Here is a 25882-nt window from a genome sequence, read left to right as displayed (position 1 = left end):
TAATTACCTTAATTGCACTACAACATAAATAAAGAGAATCACTTGAAGATAGATCCCAGTTTATTTTACCTTAAGATGAACCATCCTAACACTAACTTAACCTAATTAACATAAACTAAGATAATATAACCTAATCTAACCTAACTCCCCCAGGTAGCGTTAGGGTGTAATTTATCAAGTGATCCCGTAGACATATTCTCAAAGGCTCGTCCTAAGATCACTTTCCCAACTCGTGCCCCTAAGTGGAGATAAGAGAGCACATCTATCAGGTTCAGTTACACAACACTATATACTTACTGAGATAGCAATCAAGATGGCATCGAAATTGAAGTATGACTCTACCGTTGTTAGATAAGACATTATTTCTTATCACAAGCGGGACGACAACATTTACTCGCTAATCTTTAAGAATTCAGATAAGAAACTCTAAAATGTTTCCTCTTCCCCTTTCTTCTTGTGTTCCTCCTGCTCCTCTTCCTCCACTTCTCCTTTCACCTGCAGCCCCTCCTCCTCCTTCTCATCTTCTTGAAAACTTGGACCAAGACGCTCAGGAGGAGGAGGATGGGGAGGAGGTGTCGGAATTGGTTATTTAGGCCAAGATAGTGGAGGTGAGGAGGAGCCGGAATACCTGATTCAATCTGCCAGGGCGGAGGGAGAGGTAGGGTGCACTTTGGCAGAATCCACTCGTTTGAGGGCATGAAGAGTGTTGATTGGTCCTTGCCCATCACGACGTGTGCTAAGTGGCTCTTACCTAACATGATGTAATTGTGTGTTCCTCCCGTTAATGGTTGAAATACCTTTGGTTAGGTTAGATTAGGTAAAAATTTAGCCCATCATACTGGTATAAGACGTGTTTTACGAAGTTGTGAGGCTCCTGTCTAGACCCACAACCATTGCCCACATTTGTACCCACTACCCCCCACCCACACCCATACCACCACCCACACCTACACCCATACCACCACCCCACACCTACACCCATACCACCACTACCACCCACCACCCACACTACCACCACACCACACACCCACACCACACACCACACCACACCCATACCACCACCCACCCCACCCCACACCTGCACCCATACCACCACCCACACCTATACCCATACCACCACCCACACCTACACCCATACCACCACCCCACCCCCACACCCACACACACACCACCACCACACCCTACCACCACCCACACCTACACCCATACCACACCCACACCTACACCCATACCACCACCCACACCTACACCCACTACCACCACCACCCACACCTTCACCCACTGCCACCCTCATCAACGACAACTACTAACCACTCGCTTGAAAGCTCCCGTAAAAAAACAGGACAATTTTCATTATCCTCCACTAAACAGGTTCATTAATTTCAAACTCTACGGCTGTTTGTGTCTCACCCGAGTCATCTTTAGCAAGGACAGGTACGTGGGCGTGAACAAGTACGTAAGCGTGGGGAGGTACGTGGGCGTGGGCAGGTACGTGGGCGTGGGCAGGTACGTGGGCGTGGGCAGGTACGTGGGCGTGGGCAGGTACGTGGGCGTGGGCAGGTACGAGGGCGTGAGCAAGTACTACACTTGGGTGAGGGTTGGTGCTTAAGTTAGGGATTGGATGAGAAAGTAGAAGCACGGAAGAAGAAAAAGCGAGGGAGGAAAGGGGGGAGGGAGTGACGGAGGGAGGGACGGAGGGAGGGAAGTAGAAAGGAGGAAGGAGAGTAGAGGGAGCTTCGGGAGGGAGGGTAAAGGAGACAGTGGAGGAGGGAGGGAGGGAGGGAGGGAGGAGTGACTAAGAGGGCAACCTGCTGGAAATTTTCATTAAATTTGACTCAGTTTTTATGAGATTCATCTGATTTTTCCAACCAGACATTTTTCTCACGCGTGTGAAGGGTTGACTGGCTAGGTAGGAGGGAGGGAGGGAGGGAAGGAAAGATTGAAGGAGGGTAAGATGATGAGAAAGAGGGTAAAGAGGAGGGATAAAGAAGGAAAGAGGTTGTATGAGAAGATGGGGAGGAGAAGAGAGTAAAATGATAGAGAGAAAATAAATGGAAGAGCAGAAGAGTATAGGTAGGAAAGAGAAGGGTAAAACGAGAGGCAGGAAAGGAGAGAAAGATGAAGAGAGACGAAGGAAGGAAACTATGAAGGAAAAAGAGTAAGGGAGAAGGATGGAAGGAGACGGACCAGATCTTGACTGTGTTCCCCTGAGCGTCCAACACCTCTCTCTTTCTCAACAGGTCCCCGAGATCTTCGTTCACACACTTCCTCCATAATACCCCACCAGAACCTACCCTCCAATCTATGTCTCTCTTTCCACAAGATACACCATTTACCATTAAAGAACCAAAAGAAAACAAAAATGGTATCACAGTAGTGTCGAGAGACCGGGAAATATGTTGTAGGAGATACGGAAATACCCGAAACGAAGTCGAGGCATTGGGAAACGTGTCAGAGCGTGGGAAGGAAGAAGTCTGGCCACGCCGGCGTTGACTCCCCCCAACTTTTCAGGGAGTAATTATTGGAAGGCGGTGTGGCGATAAATTCCTGTTTCCAGTGAGAATACAATTATGTGAAACATTTTGGCAGCGGCAACTTCCTGAAGGTGTGAGAGAAGGGTGGAGTCAGAAGTAAACTCGCGCCTTGACTTGATAGGACGTGATCCCTCCTGTCTAAAGGGTCGGGCTTGTAGGACGGGGAGAAGCTGAGAGACGAAGAGGGGAAAATGTAAAGAGGGAGACAGAGGAAGAGGGAGAGAACCATTGATTTAAGATTTCACCAACAAACCAACGCAAACACGATTTTGACCTTAAAGTACCTCACCGTACCCAGACGTCTCACAAAAGGAGTGCGACTTAATGACTGTCGTGATGACGCCAATCACCACCCTGATGATGCAGGTACTTAATGGCGGTGACCTCGATAACGACTCGGAAGATTACCCCCAGCTTGACCTTTGACCTCAAATGTTACTCTGATTATAATCAAATGCTTTACTGTGGTATATACTCCAAATATATAACATATAACACAAGATATTCTAAAACACTAAGATAACGTAGCCTAATTAGAGTTCTTATCTGCTGCAAGATCAAAACCAGGAGCAAATTTTTTTCACTGGTCATCGCTCATCCTTATCTTATAACCATAATTACAATTATAAACCACAGTCTAGATTCTTCCTGTGGTGGACATTATCTCACGAAACACACTGGTCCCGAGAGTCCGACTCTCCTGTACCCAGCTTAATTAACGAAGCTTATTTACTTTCATTTATTTAAAAATTGGGTTCACTCTCCCAGTAAACCTAACACAGTTTAACTATCAAGTAAACACAATATGCATCCCTACTAAAATTATACGTATTATTAAAAATAAATTAAAAATAAATGGAGGCAGCATAACTAGGAATATGTTTATCACAAGCGGTTCACTATATCAGGCCATGAAAATGTGCAGACATTTCTCTCCCAACTCCCCTACTCTTTCACTTCCTCTTATCTGTCTATTTCTCTAACAATCTGCCTTTCAAACCTCTCCCTCCGATTTATTTTATTTACTTATTTCACTTTCGTATCTGATAATATATTGATCTATACATCCCATAATTATCATCCCATTACTGGTGAGCCACAGAATACATACAAGGAAATGTAAGGAATATGCAGTATATCATGAAGATTTTACCTACGAATCTGACCACACATAGACATTACCATGAGTGAAATTTGAGGTGTTAAAGATTAAGCTGTGTACAGATCAAGCTGAGGCTACATAACTTCTCATTGCATATTGTTGATGTATCGAACAGCTTACCTGAGTACAGTATATGATTACTTTCACATCTCAAAACAGGCCAACCTTTGAGAGACAACTGAATAAGCTTTGGGCGGATTGAGATGATGTGTAATGTGTATATCCACTAAAAAATTATTCGGCACCCGTGTCATATTGTATCACGCCGTAAAGTGCCAAATAATTTTTTAGTGGGCGTACATGATACTTGTACACACACACACACACGTGGACATGCACGATACATACATGTACACCTACTAAAACATTACTCGGCACCAGTACGGCGTGATGCAATATGACACGGGTGCCGAATAATTTTCAGTGGGTGTACAATCACTCGCCAACTCCACTCAATATCAACAGGCATGGGGAAATTCTAGAGAAATGGAAAATGGTATATTACAACAGAGAATAATGCAGAGAATAATACAAACAGAAAGCAAAATGCTTGAGAAAACAAACATAAAATGGGATATCACTAAGACTGGTTATAGGAACCAGCAAATTGGGTGGTTGTCTGGAGCGCCAAAAAAGAAAACTAAATCCAAAAAATGCCTGACATGTAATTATTTTGTTCAGGAATGTCTGGTTGCAACCATCTTACTGTTGTGGTGGGACACATAAGTGTCACGGCTATTATGCCTGAGTTTTTGGTCAAGGTAGCGGCGCTCAGGACACAGGTATAGTGATACACATGTATAATATTATACTGTACAGTACTTTGCACATGTGTATAATTATTTGCAATGCATATTGATGTATTTAAAGACCTTTGAATCCGTTAAATCATTTAAGATATACAGTACTGGTGCTGGTGCCTGCACTTCGGCATCTCAGCTACCCTCGAGATTGGAGCGCCTGAACTTGCCTAGCTTATACTACAGACGGGCAAGGGGACCTAGTTGAGGTTTATAAGCATCTCAGGGGGCACTACTCAGTTGAGTGTCCTTACTTGGAGCTGGCGGACGCTCGCCCCACAAGGGGTCACAGCTCAAGATTGAAGAAGCCGCAAGTCCGGAAAACCGTGAGGGCAAACTTTTTCGGAGTGAGGGTTGTAAACTCTTGGAACAATCTACCAGAAAGTGTTGTGACGGCACCGAGTGTGAGCTCTTTCAAGAGAAGACTTGACCAACACTGGAGCGGGTTCAGGTACATTCAGGAGCCGCATGCCCAGTATTTGCCAACAGTGCGTGACAGAGACGTGACGATCGCCCGGGGCTAACCTTGGTGAAGAATATAAAGGAAAAGAGTGGACCGATTAAGTGATGGCGAAGAGGATAAAAGTAAAAGTAATAAAAGTAAATGATAATTCACTAATATTGATTACTATACTGATATTTTAACATTGTACAGTACTATATTAACCAATAGTTAAGATTACAGAACCTTGGGTTGTTATGTGATGACGTGTCACTCTAGACCAGGGGGCACCAAACTACGGCCCGCGGGCCGGATCCCAAGTCCTTCCCCGGCTTGTGGTAGATCCGCCTACGCTCTGACGTTACCAGAGCTTTCGTTCTGGCTTGCAAGTATTGAACAGAATGATTATGCGGCCCGCGCTCGTCATTCTTTCAGTTATCCGGCCCACTGTGAAAAAAGTTTGGTGACCCCTGCTCTAGACTGATAAATTTTCAGTAGGGGAAATTTATTATATACTGTATACATTATTATAAATGGGCTGTATATTGATAAAATGTAAGTTTTCCAACGATGCAAATATAAGCAGTTTCTCTGTTGCAATGATGAACTATACAAGAAAATTAAAAATGGTGAACATTTCTCAGCAGACGGCTGGTTCATACAAGGACCAATAAAAGTGATTGTTTTTGGTGGTGTCTCAGATAAGTTACTTCTAGGAACTTCTGTTATTAACAATTGAAAGCATACTTATGAATATTTGCACTCACACAAAAACTAAATACATTATCTGCAATGTCATAAGAGATGGTTTGTGACAACATTCTGATTACAACTAACCATTCAAATGGATTGAATGAAAGTATACTTTACTTTTTAAGAGAATGCTAAATAGATTTACAACACTGTAGAGGTCAAGGTTTTTGGTTCATGAATCATATTGGATGTTTCTTCATAATTTAAGTATGTATACAATACTGATTACAAATCTGTCCTTAGTTTTGCTGTATCACATCTAGTTTTCAAGATATTGCTTATACTGTACCTAGATATTTGAAGTAAGCTGACTGACTTAGCCAGGAATCTTAAGCTCTCTGAGTAAAAGACAAAATTTTGAATTTCAAGATTACAGCTGTGGAATCTGCACGAGGATGTTCATGTTTCTCTCTCAAGAAAACGTTGAGTTTCATTAAGCTTTTCAGTGTGGAGCAGTTCTGTGTACTGTATTACTGCTGTGGTTTGGTGGTCTTTTCGATGCACAAGGTCATAAGGCTGATCCATTACTGTACGGGTATATTTTATTGACAGCTCCAAAACCAGTTTGGAAGCTGTTTTTCTTAAAAATGGAAATCAGTTACCTAGCATACCAATGACTCACCCAATTCATCTAAAAGAGTCCTGTGGTACTTAAAATCATCAGATATACTGTACTTAATTTCAATGGCATATACAGTATAGTCTAGATTTACGCGGTCAAATGAACCGGTGGAGGTCCGCGTAAAACGACAAATGAACCGGTGGAGGTCCGCGTAAAACGAGAAACGCGTAAACGAAATAACAGCACTTTTTCCACTTTTTCCGACACAATACGTACCTTGTGATAAAAATAACATCATAATTTTATGATGGTATTCACACACATAATATCTAAACAAAAACTACAAATCTAAAGGTGTTTAACACTTACTTTAGTAGAAGAGATGGGTCGGCACACGTGGATGGCGGCTGGTTCCGAGGCAGAGGGCAGATTAATGGCCCTCCGGTGAATCACTTTCACTACTCGCAGAGGTTTGCAAGGCCTCCCTGACAAACCCCTCAAAGTCCATATCCTCACTGTCACTATCACTGACTTGGGCTGGCTGTGGTTGAGGTGGGTTGCGGGCGAAGAAACCAGTAATACTACGTTGACGACTAGCATTGATGTTGTCGTGATAGATCTGGACATACGGATTCATAATTTTCGACAGAAGGTTATTAGACACTTCATACCGATGCTTGACTGTGTCTTTGTCAAGGATGAGCTTAATTTTCTCCCCCAACTCGATGATTTCCTTCACATAACCATGGCTTGGTCCAGGTAATTCAAGGTTTTTCTGGGGTGATGGGTCCAGCGGAAGCCATTGTGAGGGGAATAGCGGGCACAAGAGAGAACGATATATGTGGACTGAGAACATTGAGACATAAGAACAGGCTTGGCTAGGTCAGCGACTTCTACCCTCTGGTGACAGGGCACGTCATGTTACATTAGACCAATCACAGCTAGCGGCGGAGGAAATGCGTCGGTGGTAAGGATGCGTGGCCCAATCACAGTCCAATACGTCATATGATGTCAGTGATAACGTAAGAGCGACCTAATGCCCACCCTGCCCGCGCCGCTTCCCGTGTAAATGATGCAATGACCAGCGTAATTCAAAATTTTGATTCTGGCAAGGTGCCGCGTAAATGACCAAATGCGTAAACAAAATCCGCGTAAATGCAGACTATACTGTACAGTGGAATCATAGGCCTACTTAGGGACACACAAGATGGTTTAAATTTTTTTGTTTTGTTTCTTGTGGGTGTAGGACAGCCATGGTGGAAAAGAACATTACCAGAGGAATAACTGGGCCCCATGTAGGAATCACATTCCTGGTAAGAAAAGGGTGCAGCATGAATCACTTTTGATCTCACACTTTGTGTACTTTCCACCCTTGTACACCAAGCAAGTGTAAATGAAAAATTTTATTAACATAATATTTAAAGACGGTGAAGATTTCAAGTAGTACAGCACTCCTGTCAGAAATTCCTGAACATCAGTACAGGTAAATTAAAATCTATGAAGACATACACCTGTACTTGAGGTCCTTCATGACACAAGGAAGATTAAATCCTTGGCAGTTTAGTCAACAGAAAATAACCTTGTAAAAATATACAGTACTAGATATGGTATAGCAAATGCTATGAAAGCATTTGTACATTTAAAGTTGAGCAAAAATGTTTTACTTTAGATAATGTATGTTTGTCTTTGTCTGTACGTATTTGTGTTTAATTTCTTAAATCTATTTGCAGCAAATTCTTTTTTTCCTTATCCAGGTTTATCATCGTGAAATTAACACAGAATGTAATACAGTATTGTATACCTCAGGCTGTACAGTGGTCAAGATTGTGTACAGGTGGATAAATTTCAATGTCTTGTTGTTGCATTTATTTGTTAAGTTTTTTTCAGTTGTGTTTTGTTTCACTTATTTGTATTAAATTTTCTATTCATTCTTATAGTTTGTACCATGAAATAAATAAATACGTACTGTATTATACAATACTGTACACTATTATGCATTTGATGATAGACTTATGAGTAATAATGAAGTGTTTAAACCATGCTGCAGGCTGAATATATATCTTTATAAATGGTCTTAATAAGTGTATAATTGTTTGTTAACAAAAACTGTGCTGAAACAATTCTGTGCCCATCATTGAGTTGACATTGTCAGTGGTGTTAAAACATTTTGGATAGTATAGTATTGTATTACCGGGTATGTTTCTCTTAATAAATTTTATGTAGATTTTTTTTATTATTTATTATAATAATAAAGGCTTTGAATGTCAGCCATTGCATTTAAACTTTTTTCTTTTACCAGCAATATGTGATAAATTCTATATTACTATACAGTAAAGTGTTTATTGCTTTTTACTCATTATAAAAAATGCTGTATTAAAGTTTTATTTGTATGTACTGTACTGTATGTCTTAAGGGCATCAAAGTTCAGATTACTTGGATGCCAACAACTCTAAAGATGGCCGTGGATATAACTAAAGATTAATATAGAAACAGAAAATGACAACGTATGTACCACACCAAGAATACAACGCTACAGTAATGTATATAAAGCAGAAATAAAAAACTGAATATAAATATAAATAATACAGTAACATAGTTATAAAGAACATGACTCATATTAGGTAAAAGGAGTGCAGATATCCTACATTTATGTCTAGTATGACTGCACTATAGGTCTTGTAAAGTTCATCATCAAAAGTCACTGATAACATTCTTCTCTATGCATGTAAAACTGCACTATGCATAACACAAAGATTAGGGATCTTCACTTCTTACAACAAATGATTAAACACCCGAATACTGAATAAGGGTGGAGAGATTAGGTTAGATTTCTAGTTTTAAATTGTCTCATGATCCTCGGTTGGGTTGAGTTGGGGTTAGGATAATATTAGGGTGTTTAATTGGGAGTTCCTAATCTTCAAGAAATCTGAAAATTCTTACACCTCAGGTTCATAATTAAAAGTTAATGATATAATATATTTTATTATGCATATATAACTGCAACATGCAGAGCACTGCTGGTGTCTGCTGCATGAGATTCTGTGCATGAGTACACTGTGCTGGTGCCTCTAACACCCAGCTCAATGGCCAAGGCTGTTACTCAAATGGAAACTGATGGCTCATGAACACAGGAAGAGAACGATACAGGATTACTTTGTGATTCTTTGGTTTTATCCATAAAGTTCCTGAATTTTTCACTTTAGAAATCTGTCCAGAACAAGAGAGAGAGAGAGCAACAATCTTCAACTAATGAAAATAATGAACCATTCATCACACTTTAATAATCAGCCTTGAGTTGTCCAGTTTCATAATCACAACTGGAGAGAATTCAATCCCTGAACACTTGAAAGTAACTTCATTGAGGCACTATTGATTCATAGTGTTCCCTTGACTCAGTACTAAAACATGTTCTTAAACTGGTGAAATGTAAATGCATGAAGAAATTATGAACCATAAGTCAATGAATTCACTTTCAAGCTCATATAGTACACTACTAAAATTCAAATATTAATTCAACAATCTTTAAGTCACATATTTTTGGTGTTAAGCGAGTCTCCATAGGCAAATAAGACTCTACAATATGTTCACAATTAACAGCGGGCAAGTCACTGGAACTTCAAATTTTTAGTGATGTATATATGAGACAAAAATAAAAATCACCTCTATCAAAATTCTGCAAATAAATCTAATCTTTTATGCAGTTTAATACTACAGGAGTTACAAAAATAGTTGGCAACTAACATCTCTGAAGCAGTTGGCATAATACAGTACAAAAGACTAAGAAAAATGAAGATCAACCTCTGCATCTACTTCCCATACAAAAATTATTTTTATATAAAATACAATTTTAATATATAGTGCATAAGTCTTTTAACGTGGGTTTGATTTCCAGTTTTAATTTGTCTTGTTACAAACTTTACACACGGAAAATATCTCTTCCTCCTGGGTGTTTCCTGGAGGTAGGGAACAAAAGTTCTTTAACACAAGGGAAGGTTATCAGATGTCCTATGAGTAAGTGGGAACATCTTACTAGATAATATATGAATTAAATGTTGTTTACACTGTCATTATCTGATAGTCTGCACTTCTGATGATTCCTGAACTCACTCCTCCATTAACCCAAACAGTATGAAAATAAAACAAATAAATAAACTGTACACTGAATAAAAAAATTAAGCTGTCAATTTTCCACATTAAACACAGCATATTCACCCTTTTAACATTTTTAGTCTCTGAAACTGCCTAATACATCATGTACACTTAAGACTATAATCTTGTTTAAATGCTCTATAAGTAATGTAACCTTCTAGTGCCTAAATAACAAGAATCTACCATAAACTCACTCAGGTATGTTCATGATGAGCCTCCTATCCCTAACAGAGGTGACTTTAAGGGAAATTACTTAATATGCACAGGATATGGTAAAAATAAAGCATGATAAATAAAAATAGAAAAGTTATAAGCTACAGAAGTGTAAGATGGGCTAAAAGTTGCCTCCATCAGTAAGTCAGTTGGTCATGTCAGTTAGTCAGACAGTCTGATTCTTGTTCAGTAAGTTGGATAATGCAACATAAACAAAATACAGTATATGCAGACTCAACTTTTCCACATTAAAATTGTACTGTATACGTATAATACCACTTAAACAAGTACCAATGTAGTTCCCAACAATAGATAACAGCTGTACTGCATTATGAATACATATCTTTAATACCCATTTAGCATCATGCAGGAGTTCCTACTTAAATAGGCAACTACTAGCATGCATATCTCATCAATAAAAAAATATTGCATAACAAACAGCTTAGAAACAGATCTCCCATCTCCTAAGATCAGTGTGGCAATAATTAACTAAAAATATAAACCTATAAAATGTTGAGAAAAACTGCATGGGAAAATAATCCTTCAAAGAAACTACTCAATGCAGGTTACCAATACCAAATTTTCATTAAATTGAACAGCTTTTCTTGATATGACACATCAAGATGGTAGTGTTAGTGACCTGAGAGGTGAACTTCGCATGCATGGTGATATGAAACAACATGAATTTATGATGCTGCTACGATTCACTTTGTATACCGTGTTTGTATAGTGAGGATGTGAATAAATGTATGTAAGGTATATACTACTTATTGTCATAACCTTTTTTATCACTGTTCACACTCACCATGCACCATTCTTCCTGCTTTATTCCTTTTTGGGGGTTTCTTTACCTTTAATCCACTCAAGACAAGAGTGGAAGTGGAGTGAAGATAACAGATATAAGTATGCAGTACTGATGACCTCCCTACCAGTGAATTCCATTTTAATATCAGTTTAACAATTTATAAAAGAATTTCAGACTTTCAATTCCAAAACTCATTCTACACTTCAAGAAAAATTAAGTGATTTTTTTTTCAAACTCAAACCACCACAAGTTGAGGTTCTGGACCTGTCTCTTATCCCATGTCTTCCTGACACTGCAAGATTATGGCACAATATCACTAACTGTATTTTGGCATTCACTAGGTGTAATAACAACAAATATATACTCAAGAGCATCTCCGCATTACACATAACTGAATTGGATGAGGTAATTCTTCAGAAAAAACAAAAATAGAAAGCTGCTGTAACTAACAGAGACAGAAAGTACAGTACAGCGCCCATGCTGGTGTGTCTCAAGGCTGACCAACACCAGCTTATCTACTACCAAAAGGTTCAACTGATTACAGTAATAAAAATATATTGTAGATAAACTATAACAAATATACAAAGGATTCTACTGATTATAAGAATGAATAAGATACATCAAAGGTTCTACTGATTATTGTATAAGAATATTAAAAGTGTAATGTAAACAAACTACTAAAAATACACCAATAGTTCTACTGATTGTACGAATGCATAACATACACTACTGAAAATACTGTACATCAAGGGTTCCACTGATTACATGATTAAAAGAATTCAAACTACTGTACTGATAAAACACTAAAAACAGAATGAGGTCATAGTAGAGACTATGTCTAATAACAATGTGTACATTATTAACTTAAAGCTCATCAATAAAATTTTCTTTAAGGCTGACACATAAAATTATACAAGACATAATTCTAGTTCAATTAAAACAACTAACCAAACTCTTGATTATAATATTTAAACAGGACTTCAGGATGTCTTAGTTAGCAGCAATACAAAAATTTGTCATTCCTCTACAGTTCAGTTTAATATGAGCAGATTTCCTCGTGTTTATTCATCAAAAGCCGTATTTTAGATACCAGTACGTAACATTATAGTAAGATGTTGAAGCAAAAAGTTGATATGCTCTGTCATTTCAATCCCATCAAAACTGTTTTACATATATATATATATATCACATCGTTAAAATTTGATACACTGTAGCGTGCTTACATCTGACACCACTTGCTCTACTCACGAGCAATGCAAACTTGATAATGCATTATGGAGGTTACATTTCCACAAATTGGATAAAATTACTAACATAAAAACCTAATCTTACTTCTTTGCTATGTTAGATCAGGCTCATAATAAAATAATTTAACTGTTTTGTGGAACAGTAATCCCAGATTCCTTTATTAGGTTTACACTGCTGACGGGTGAAGTGAGCGCCGCCTCAGTGAGGAGAGAGCAGCAGTAAAGTTGTCCACTATATATTCAACTATATCAATGAATCTACATACTGTATTGCTGCCAAAATATGCCTCTTGAAATGTAATTTGTGTTCTCTTCTGGAGTGATTGGTAAGATTTCTTTACTGAACATGAATTATGTTGACTTGTACAGAATTGTACATGTACTTTTACTAAATGATGCTCAAGTGACAACACAATATTAATAAAAAAACTGAAAATATAAAATGAACAGCACTAACAATTTGCGACATTGTATCAGAAAACAGCACCATTAATATATAAAATTAAGGAGAAATTTAAAACAGACCATGAATTGTGTCTTCAAGTCCCTCTCTAAGAGCGTGAGTTTGTTGAAAAAGTAACTATATTTACTGTATCACCTTCCATTCAATATATAAATCTTAAATGCCATAGAAAATCTTTGATAAACAATTATTGTACTCTACTCTGTTTGACACTTAAAAAATATTACAGGTAATCAGGCAAAGATTCACACACTAACACCAAAATAATGTTAATAAAAATAAATTCTAAAATATCTTAAGTCAGGAACAAATAACAATCAAGTACAGCATAAGATTAACCCCTTTCTTACAACATCACTTAATGTAACTTAAAATAATGACATCATACTGGCATATGATATCAGTTTAGTCATGTGGCAAGGAAAAAGTTAATTGTATTACAGTATATGATATCAATGAGCAACAGAAAGTCTGTATTCTGGCACAGTTTATGATAAAAAATAAAATTAATATGAACTATCTCATTAAAAAAAAATACACCAAGCAAAGAAATTACTCCATTTTTTATCATATTCCTGCTTCATATTTTCTTTGTACATTTCATACCTTCAAATTCATACAGTATGAGGGGGGACTTCAGGATGGCTTCTTTATGCTGACCCTGGATCACTAAGGGTTTGATAACTGAGGAGAGAGAAATTACTTGCTGGACACATCATAAAAAATCATGCTAGTCTTTCTAAAACTGATATTGAGTAAACACAAATTTTTTTTTATTGTCGTGCTGCTTTAACATACTGGTCATTTCTAGTAGCCTTTCATCTTGTATATAAATGTAAGAAGATTGACTAATTACCAGTCACATCTATGATTATTATTGTATAACCAACAATATTAACATCCTAAACAGTATTCTATATCATCTTCAAATATAATACTGTACCAGTATATACTAGTACGTACCCATATCTATATTAACACTTTCATTCCCCTCTCTATATAAAAGGATTTTCAAAAGTGTAATGCTACCTCACTTGAAGTAATATAATTCTGCTTAGTTTCCTGCCATTTTGATTGAGAACATCCATAAGAGGGCTACCAGGTTGGAGTCAGATCTTAGACACCTCAATACCAAGACAGATCAAGACACCTAACAGAAGGGTAATGAAAGATTTAGATTGAAGTTAATAAGCATCTCAAGGTGCATAAGAACTCAGTCAAATGTACATGTCTCAAAAAGCTGATGGTTCACCCGACCAGAGGTCACAGCTTCAAGTTGACAAGACTATCAGTTCAGAAAACCGTGATACTCTGTAGCACCAAGTGTGAGCTCTTTTAAGTCCAAACTTGACTAAAACCATAACACGTTCAGCTGCATTCAAGAGCCCATCCATGCCCAGTACTTATCAACAGCATGTAACAGAGAAATGACAAACCACCTGACTGACTAGTAAGCTGACATGTGGCAAAGAGGATAAAGTAAAGGAAGTAAAGTTACATAGCAACATTTTTAAGAGCTCTGCTTGCAGTAGGAAAGAATGATATTATTGTCATTATTGTACATTCTTCCATGGGGGTTAATCTGGTGGTTGACCCTAAGACATACCAGTTGCTGCAAACAAGCTACCCAGGAAAGTCATAAAGTTTAAATATGCACTTAAAGGTGAAGGCATGGCCATATACTACCTGGAATTTATATTTTTAAAGATAAGAACATGACCAATAGTTGGAATTAATATCATTCAAGATAATAAAATGACTATGCACCTGTAATTAATTTGTTTGGAATTAACATCTCTAAAGGTGTGACAAGACCATATATCTGGAATTAATATTTAAAAAAATTATATGACCATATGCTTGGCACTAATTATATCTTGTAAATGTTAAAGCTTGGCCACATGTTCAGAATTAATAATGTTACATTATTGAATTTGACAAAAAGCACAAAATTTGATGTGAATCATTGTAAGAAAGAAGGTGATGACATCAGTGAGCTGCCAGATATTTACTTTTCACTTGACACTTTGTCTTAAAATAGTATTATCATTTGCAGTTATAAAATACAGTATACTTTATACAGAGATTGCACTGGATAGAGCAGAGATTATAAATAAGTTTACAATTATGAGTAATATTCATTCTAATAATGTATTTCAAAAAGAAAAGACATTAAAAAAAAATTCTCTTCCATAACTTTTTTATGTACACATCACTCTATCTGAACTGAATATAAAAAACAAACACATTTTCATGTACTCAAAATTATTTTAAAATAATCTATGTGCACATCTACAACAAAGACCATGAACATTGGCCCCGGTGTTATTTGGAACATCAAAGAACTTTTGTTTAACATGTTATTTTTTGCAAATCTATTGTACTGTAACTCTACACAATGGTAAGACTACAGATTGGACTGGATTAGAAAATTCTAAGTACAGTATATAGTGTTAATTAATAATAACAGAAAGAAATTCAGAGGGGACAGTAGCCAAAGAGAAGTGCTGTTACTACAATGTGTGTCAATAAGACTACACATTGCTTATTACTCAAAAAAACACCAAGTTACCTGATACCTGATAAGTCTCAGCTTCATTAGGAATAATTATCATTTACCACCAAGAAATCAACAACATGCAATACACACGAAGATGATATCAAATTTTATAAATTTTAAAGCACGTAGGACAAGAATGTTGAATTTTACCACTGGACTAAAAGGATAAGAACAGTAGCATGAAAATCCGAGGTAACAGACCAACACACTTAAACTACGTGTAGTGATCCCTAAAGTTTCTTGGTGTTTACTGTACTTTTAAGACCAATTACATACCAGGCATCTCAGGACAAAGCGCTATCAAGCAATATGGTGAATGATAAACCTTACTCTAACTAAAACTACCAGCAAGTCTATGACCATACAACTCAGCATGTCAATGGCTCTATATTCTCGACCAGGTAAACTTCCATAACACCTCAGAAGTGTTTTATATCCAAGCTGGCTTCTACAATGCCCCCCCCCTTAATCAAATATATTTAGGTAACTTATTCTTCCATCCATTGCCCTGAGAACCTTTTATTGCTGAGACTACGTTAGCAATAATTCTCTTCATATTAGCATACGAGAGCGTTCATAGAGATGTTGCCAATCTAAGTAAGTAATTTAAACCAGATGCTCATTTTACTCATAACTTTTATCTTAATAGACTGTAGTTTTTAACAGCTCTCAGCTTTTTATGGGGCAAGCACTATGGTCACATTTCTATGAATAAGCAGATCACCTGAAGATTAACCTCCAGCTTATTTTACCTGATGACTGATCATCCTAATGCTACCTTGGGTGGGGGGATTACGTTAGGTTGGATAAGGTGAGGTTACTGTTAGGGTGGATAATCTTAAGGTGAAATAAGCGGGGGTTAATCTTCAGGTGGTTTGAATAAACTTCATTGGTTCCCTCTTCCAAATTCCCATGTCCATCAAATATTACTGTACACCTTTACCGTCTTTGTTCATGTTTCTCCTTAATCCTTCTTTCATTAGCTATCATGTTATACTTTCATAAATCATTTCCCCACTGACAATAGACATTCTGTGCTATTATGTTATCATCACCATTTTGCAATCTTCCTGCTTTGTTGCAAATCAAAATAATAATTTCCTCAAACCTCTTGGAAGTTAATTATACACCAATAATTAATTAACCCTTTGAGGATGACAATTGAACTCTCAGGATTTTCATACGAGAAATGTTTATGAAATTTATATACCCATACAGGGACTTTATACACTTTATTGTATATGAAATACTATAGTGCAAAATTTAGGCTTATATTTGTGAATGTTTTGAGCATAATTTAGGTTCATACACCAGGCAGCAAGGAGCATGATGCATTCTGCTAGACCAGGTGGTGGATTATACAGTACAGTATCATCCTCAAAGGGTTAAACCATATTCCTAAGAGGGTTAAGCCATCACCTTCAAAGGGTCAAACCATTGTTATCAAAAGGTTGAGTAATATCCTAAAAGGGTTACACCATATTACTTAAATAATTAAATAACTGCCCCCAAAGGTTTAGACTATTGTCCCCAAGGGGTTAAAACCATCATCCTCCAAGGGTTAAACAATTATCCTGAAAAGGTTAAAAGCTACCCTTATTAAAGAGCATTTTGTGTATGCATCAACTAAAATGTCAACAACTAAATCTACAGCAAGATTTAACATTACCAATCACAGCCATCAGACAGAGGATGACATTAAAATAAGAAATATCACAGCCTTTAATAGTGTTGCTCTACGTACACACACTCGGCAAAATAGATTCTAATTCTTCAATGTAGCATCATGGTGTTATGCCTTTTGCTTAACCACGCAGATCATAAGGCAAAAAATGTCATTTCATATAGATTCTTCGTGTATTACATAATTGTTTTCTTAATCATACTGCAGAATTTATGTTTCAGATGAAATTAAATATTCCATATGACCTTTTCTTCTGTCTGCATTATAATTTATCAAGGTTCTTCTAATCATGAAATTATAGATCTTTTCCCCAAATATTGAGTTTAGTTTTCATGAGTTTGATGCTATTCCATTCCATTTCCCGAAAAAAAAAAAATTGATAATTTGTCTTCTGAATAATCTTCATCCTGTACGGTAGATCATTTACTGTGATCAAATCAAATACTATTTCAACTTTACAGACTTTTTCATTCCACTCAACTTCTCTCTAGCAACCTCAGCAGTATACATTACAGACTTTCTTTTGAATCCACTCAACAATCTTTGGATATTTCTATTGTCATTTTTGTTTTCATAATCAAAAGCAAGTTGCATTCCCATGAACCACTGAGAGATTACTTAAATCCCTTGTTTGCCCAAGACGATACTTCCACCATGTTCATCTACCATCTACGCTTTCTTACATAACTATTTTATCATCAACGGAGTATACTATTTAATTCTCTATTTTGAGAGGATTTAATGTTAAACCGCTATAGGAGTAAGGGGGTTAATAATTCGTGTGTGTGTGTGTGTGTGTGTGTGTGTGTGTGTGTGTGTGTGTGTTGTGTGTGTGTGTGTGTATAATTAGAGCCCCAGACTCATTATGGTGTTTAGAGAGCAGTGGAATAACTGTTGGTACTGGCGATTCGTCATATAGGCTCCAATTTTACTGGGCCTTAAACCTAACCTAACCAGTCCTACCAGGTCCCAAGTCCTAAAGATATCCTATCCTAATAGACCTTAATTCTATTTGAACCACTCCTGATGGTATGGTATGGTTAGATTAGGTTATAGTTTAGGTTAAGTTATATTAAGTTAAGTTAGGTTCAGGCCCAGTAAGATTCCAACCCTGGAACTTGGTCATCAATATGGAACTTGGTCATCAATATGTCTATCAAATGAAAGGGTAAATACACAAAGTTAAAGCATTACTACATAAGACATAACTTCACAAGCAAGCAGCAGAGAGGAAGGTAATTATGAAAATCAGCACAATAGATTTAAAAAATTACCCACAGAAAGTTGCACAATAGACACAAAATATACATATTTAGTAGCACAAGAGACAGAATCAGTATACATAGCCAGTTCCACAATAGACAGAATGGCTATATATGATAAATCACACAGCAGACATAATGGGTATACATGTTTAGTAGCACAATAGACAGAATGGGTATACACAGCCAGTAGTCAAACAATGGGTATGCTGTACAAGAAAGTATAGCTCATACCCCCCAAAAATAAATGCGTACTTTATGGCCACTATAATACTGACACACTACTACACTACAAACATACCGTACTCACTAAAGTACTGTACTTAAATACTATAATACAAACACTTAATAGTACAATATAAAAAATCTACATGATAGATGGTCAAATATTGGACTTTCTTCAATAGCACTTTAAAAAATAATTCATTAGGCAAACTCAGCACTTGGAGGGAAGAATATTTTCATGAAGACTGTTCCACTTAGCTTAGAGATTTTAATGTGACACTTCCATTCTGATGTCTTGAGATCTGTGAAGAACAGTCCTAGTTACTTTAAGATACAGTACTGCTTATCTAGCTTAACTAGGTAAATGGACTTTTAATTCTAGAGACATTAAATTTACTGTACTAATAAGAGATATTAGAAACAGATGCAAACATAGGAGAAGAGAGTTGTATTAGTTAGGTGACACAGTATAATGGTGACAGGGAATCCTTCACCAAAGCAGAAACTTGGAAGAAAGTGCAAAGGTGAATGAATACTTCATAGTTAAGCAGTATTCACTACAATCAGTATTATTAAAACAAATAGCAAAATACTGTATAGGAAAAGTACATTAACTTTAATTAAATTCCAACAGTGTAATAAAAATTCCGGTATTATAAAAAATGGTTTTAGAAAACACACACAAAATATAGAACCATTACAGACAGTACAGTATAGTTGTTGTACAGATAACATTAATTTTTCTTCTCAATTAAGTGAATCCTGACTGGAATTCACTTTCATTAAAATATTAACTTAGAAACTATATTTAGGTTTTAGTCTTACATACTGTACACTATTAATGATCAATAGAGTATAAGTGATAAGGATACATGTATATTGATAATGTTTTTATTATGAGTATTATATATATATTTGAATTTACCTACTGTACACACTACCCTACCCACTAGTGTAGTCATCTACCAGTGGGGTATTAGTAACAGTCATATCACCTTTGACGGCTTCACCAATTTGACTGAGAGAAGAATTAGTACGTGCTAGTACAGTGAGTGAGGATGTGAAGCAACCATCAGCATGCACTGCCATTATCATGCCAAGAGCATATAAAAAAGAACTATTGTGTAATCTTTTTCATGCATCTACATTTCCCTCAAGTGTAATTAAGTCTGAGTAGAGAGGGTTTTCCCACACAACATCCACAGATTCATCATCAGTATCCAGTCCAGAGTCATAAAGAGGGTTGGTCCATTTGACATTCCTAGCAGAAGTTATGAGAAATATGTAATCATTAGAGAAGAACAAACAAACCTAAAAAAAAAAAAATAAGGGAATAACAAGATATAATTATTATTACACCCAGTATACAGAGCTGTGCAATTAAAGGACACATGGAGTGGAACAATTAATTTCTTCACACCAGCAAGTTTTTTCCTATGACTCAAATTTCTCATTACTAATTTGGTGTCTTTCATTCTTTTCATCTGTCTTACCAGGAGTGTTGCACTATGGTGTCTACCTTACAAAACAAGTTCCCAAGAATGTAAAGTGTTAGGAAGAGTGAAGAATATTGACCCTGTATATGTAAGTCTTTGATGCCCTGTTCCCTCTGGACAAGAGTTTAAGTGGAATCTTCACAAAATATATACAGTAAGCCATCAACCAAATCCTTGTCTATCCTAATTGCTCAATTGAATCCCGTGAAGATTAGCCCCAACTTATTTCACCTGATGTTTAAACACCTTAACACGAGCTGTGAGGGATTAAGTTTGGTTAGTTTAGTTTATATTAGGTTAGCTTAAGTTATATTAGATTAGGTTTGGTTAAGTTCAGTTAGGTTTGGTGAGGGTGTTTAACCATCAGGTGAAATAAGTTGGAGCCTAACTTCAGGTGATCAGCTAAATTTAAGAGAAAACTTACTTTCTGGATATCATCATCATATATGGTACAAAATATTCAAGACAGTGCAATCTATGCTACACCTAACAATTTTAATAGTAAATATAGTTGGTCATTGCAGAAGAAAAAAAAATCACCCTTCTAAGATTCCTGGCAAAACTTTCTTCCCATGTAATTCTCCACAACACACAATGAAACTAAACAGAACTTGGGGATGGTGCCAACACATGCAAGACGGTGTCTTTTCCAAAGCTGTAACCTTCATCTTTGACCTTTTTAACATATAAATACAGCAGCTCTGGGGGTTGTCAAATTGTATATACAGTACAGGTCAAGTATGAATGAAGTGAATTTTTCCATTTTTGAACTATACTGCCACCATACACAGGTAGACAGTCAGATATAGATATCCGTGACCAACCTACTGCTACACTCCCACTAGCAAGACCAATAATCATTCAACCTTCCTTGTTCCTATATCACAACTCCTGGCTGGACGTCTTACTTGTACTTGTGTACGAGATCCCCTCTGTGCTGAATAAAATTGTCTGGTGTTATCCAAATAAAATATTAAAAGTGGTGTCCCCATAGTGAAGGGGTTAATATTTGATAAGAATTTTTCAGCTTTACATGCAGTGGAAGCTTTAAAATAATAATATGAAGTGCAAGAGCAAGTTTGGAGGCTAAGAAGAATAGTGAAGCATAAGTGTCTATATCAAACTAAAAAACTAAATAAAGTATTGTACTGATGCATTTCTATTAACATATTCAGTACTTAAGAATAAACAGTAAGCAAGAATGCTCTAAACCATACTGAAAACATGTGGGATTTAACACACGAGTGACAGTGAAATACACATGTAAGAGCAGTTGTAATATAAAGTACTGTACATACAGGCAGTTCTGCTATAACGCGATAATTGTGTTCTTGTAAAATATCGTGTTATAGAAAATCGCGTAATAGAAATAACAGGGCTTATGGAGAAAATAGGGTTAGGTGCAGATTACTCGAAATCGAAAAAATTTAGTAGTTAGCCTAACACAAAGGATAGCACAGTCTAAATAAATGTTACATTCATATCTAATAATGAAATCATACAGTAAATGTAACACTTTACTTGATGGGGGAGAAGGGTGATTTTGAGGTTGATAAAATCGAGCTTCTCTTCAAGTGTTATATCCTTTCTTTTACGATCATCACCGGGAATTCTATCACCAGAACGCTTCTTGTTGATATTCTTCTTTACTATATTCACAGTTAATACTGTTTACCACAAAATTGGAGAAATAGTAAGCAAAAATCGCGTTATAGCAAACAAGCGTTCGCGTTATACAAATATCGTTCCTAATTCATAAATCGCGTTAGAGCAAATTCGCGTTATCAAAACACGCGTTATAGCAGAACTCATTGTACTCTATATAGTACATCAAGAAATATTAATGCAAAAAATAAGTACAGTGTATTAGTATCAAAGAATATTACTGATACATGAAAGTGGTGAATGTCATAACAAATAAAACTGCAAAAATATTAACACTGTACCACATTTACAAGCTGGAATCTGAAATAATTATGAGGACAATTTTATGATATATCTTCTGCATGGTGTTTAAACCAAGATACTTCAACTAATAGATACTGTACCTCATAACAAGTACTTCCTGTGGTGTGGAAAAACAGTAAGAGTACCAGAGTAGCCAAAAGTTATAACAGTACCAAATAGTACTTTAACAGAGAGGGAAAGGTTAGTTAGAAAGAAGTGCTAAAATTACAGAGGAATCATTCTACTATGTATGCCGAGGAAATTATAAAGAAAAGTGATATTGATGGAGTCAGGACATGAGTGGGGATATGAATACAGTCCAGGACAGAAGGAGACTTGATACATTGTGGAAGGGAAAATTAAAATGAAATCATAAGGAAAGAAGATGGGAGGGGATAAGAAATAGAGAGAACAAAGGAAACATGTATTGCCTGGGCAGTATGGAGATTCCTCTGCAATGGCTACCCCTATGGATGGAAGTTCCCTACAGGAGTGAGCTATCATAGATAAGGTAAAATAAGATTAAGTTATCAATCTCACTTGAATCTCAACTAAATGGGATAAAAAAAAATATACAGTGCAGGTATTTTGTGTGAAATACAACAAAGACTATGTTAGCTTTTCTTGTCCTTGTGGTGTCGTGGTAGTGCTCCCTGTTTCCACACAGAGGCCGTAGGTTTGATTCCTGACTAGTGAGGTACTGTATATATATATTTAAATAGTTTGGGGAGGTCCTCACCTGTATATATCGTCCATTGCCTCAGAAGGCACATCCAGTTGATAGGCTGCTTGATTCAGATGCTGGGATATGAACTGTGTGACAGACAGACATATTAATCAATAATCATGCTAATATACAGTGTCTTAATATTACAGTACATAAAACATACAAAACAATTTTACACACATACCCGGTAATGTTTCAGTGTCCAACAAAATGAAGAATATCATTTTTGAAATTTTGGTATTATTCAATCAGCTCTATGCACAAATAATCACATGACTTATCTTTAATACCATCGCAATGTCTGTACATTTGTATTGGTGTACAATATATACATATGTAGTTGCCTGTATGTGTACATATATACAGGGTATATATATACTAGCATGTACAGTAAACACATTTTAACTACCTTTTGTGTGGGAGTTGTATCCATGAGAACATCTATGGAGGATCAAATTCCAAATTTAGGGAAAACCCCAAATTACCTAATTTTTCACACTGAACAACCCACCCAATCCAACAACTGACTTAAATTTCCTCAGAATGGTTCCTGCAAGTTCTTATATGGAACAAAGAACAACCTCTAATGTCCTATGAAAATAATACAGCACAAGTACATGAACACCCAAAGCAGGCATCTCAATACGACCCAAACCAGCTCAAGAATCAAAATTCCTGTAATTCTATTTCCAGGCTAACTCCTGGCAAGCTTGAGAAAACAAACTATCAAAATGCAAACTACATTACTTACTGAGAAGTCAGCTATTACTGACACAGATTGGGTGTTGTGGGTTCTCAGTGAGCTTGTCAAGTGTTCACAAGGAGGAGCATAACATACCACAATCAGCAATTGAATATGTAAACTTTGCCCAACGACTAACTCTGAGGACTGTGTGGCTCAGCCAGAACCATAATTAGTAATAAATAGTCAGAAGAAGAAAAAAAAAGTTATGGTAACTTGAAAAGGCAGACCTCAATTTATGAGGATATGTTCCTGAAAAACCTCTCAAATATAATTTTCATAAACTGAGGGAGGGGGACTGCTTAAACCAGGAGGGGTTCCCTCTGTCCATTCCCTAAAGTGATAACCTGGATGGTAGATTAGTATGTTAGTGTCCAGTCTACAAGAAACTACACATACACCCAAGAATTCAGCCAACATTAATGACAGTAAGAAATACAAGACTAACAGCACTGAATAATCAAGACATGTACAGTGATCCCTCGGTTAACGAGATTTCGGTTAACGAATTGCCTTCCATAAGATTCTTAACTTCGGTTAACGAGCATTCCCTCGATTAACGAATTCCTTACGAGCGGCCCTCATCATGTTTTCGCTTGCACACCAGTTGTCGTATTAGTCCGCCAATACAGTAATCGGTTCTAGGGCTTAAATTCCTTACCATTTTAGTAAATATCAAGAAGGTTGTACTATTCAATCATTTTAGAAGTTTAATATTAAATTTTTTAGTCATTTTAACAATTATTGAACATAATTGAAGTACCGGAAACTAGTTTTATGCGCGCCAAACAGCCTGTCAACAAACCAAACAGGAGTCAGTCTCTGTGTCTTTTCAGTGGAGGTAACATCTTGCTTCAGACTCACTTCAACATAAATGCTTTTTTCTGTGTTTTCAGTCAAATTATTGATCATTTTGAAATTTATTTTACATATTGATGATATATAGAGCAGTGCAGTGTTAATTTAAAGAAAATATTCTTTATTTACAGCAATTGAACTTAAAATATCACATGTTGAAATTCTTTTTGAATCCAGCATGGGTCCCAAGAAATCTAGAAAAGCGATTTCAATTCAGATGAAACAGGAAACAATTAGAAAACATGAAGAAGGTATTAGAACAAATGTGCTAAGCAAAGAATATGGCATGTCGACATCAACTGTATCGACAATTCTTGCACAGAAAGACAAATTCAAGGAAGTGAAAGTGAGAGACAAGTCTACCAGAGTGTTCAAAGGTAGATCCCTAATAGCAGAAACAGTGAGGTTACTTCTCATCTGGATTAGGGAAAAACAGATGAAAGGTCATTCAGTTTCTACTGAATTTATTTGTGAAAGAGCCAGGGAAAAATACGAACATTTAAAGGTAAATTAACCTGGTTCTTCAGGCATAGACTTTGAAGATTTTAGGGCCAGCAAGGGCTGGTTAAAAAAATTTAAGAAAAGAAGTGACATATTTAGTGTTAGGCATGGTGAGGCTGCCAGTGCTGATAAGAAAGGGGCAGCAAAGTTTTCAGTGGAATTTAAAGAACTGGTGGATACAGAAAATTATCTTCCACAGCAAGTGTTCAATGTGGACGAAACTGGGCTGTTCTGGAAAAAGATGCCCAAAAGAACATTCATCACCAGAGATGAAGCCTCTTTACCTGGGCATAAACCCATGAAAGACCATCTCACTCTATTGCTTGGTGCCAATGCTTCAGGGGATTTCCGACTGAAGCCTATGCTTGTCTACCACTCTGAGAACCCCAGGGTGTTCAAGCAACAAAAAGTGGTAAGAGGACGGCTTGGAGTTTATTGGAAATCCAACCGTAAGGCATGGGTAACAAGACAGCTCTTTAATGAATGGGCTGTTGAGGTGTTTTGCCCTTCTGTGAAGAGCTACCTAACCACCAATAAACTCCCTTTAAAGGCTCTTCAACTCATGGATAATGCCCCTGGTCATGACCCTCAACTTGCCAGAACTTTGCAGTCACAATTTGACTTTGTCAAAGTGTTGTGTTTGCCTCCCAACACTACATCAATCATACAGCCAATGGACCAGAATGTGATCAGCAACTTTAAGAAGCTGTACATGAAAATTTTTAGGAGGTGTCATCAGGCAACTTCCAC

At 36.7% G+C, this 25882-nt stretch overlaps 1 protein-coding gene across 8 annotated transcripts in view; it reads right to left on the bottom strand.

The window, feature by feature from the left end:
- Positions 1–9219: 9219 nt before the first annotated feature.
- LOC121866188 (natural resistance-associated macrophage protein 2-like) overlaps positions 9220–25882 on the bottom strand; it is a 43617-nt gene continuing 26954 nt past the window's right edge. For 3 of the 8 annotated variants that reach the window (XM_042365791.1, XM_042365793.1, XM_042365792.1), the window contains exons 12-13: positions 23044–23117; positions 19741–20122 (exon numbers count right to left, since the gene is read on the bottom strand). In XM_042365791.1, the coding sequence (XP_042221725.1) occupies positions 19996–20122; positions 23044–23117 (201 nt within the window). In that variant the 3' untranslated portion in view covers positions 19741–19995. Of the gene's footprint in view, positions 19164–19740; positions 20123–23043; positions 23118–25882 lie in introns of those variants that run through there. The other 5 variants (XR_006088931.1, XM_042365794.1, XR_006088934.1 and 2 more) reach the window with 3 other exon arrangements.

The sequence above is a fragment of the Homarus americanus genome, unplaced genomic scaffold, assembly GCF_018991925.1.
Source record: "Homarus americanus isolate GMGI-L3 unplaced genomic scaffold, GMGI_Hamer_2.0 scaffold18789, whole genome shotgun sequence".
NCBI classification, from domain to species: Eukaryota; Metazoa; Arthropoda; class Malacostraca; order Decapoda; family Nephropidae; genus Homarus; species Homarus americanus.
Note: the sequence above shows the minus strand (reverse complement) of the source record. Positions and strands in the feature narration are given on the sequence as shown.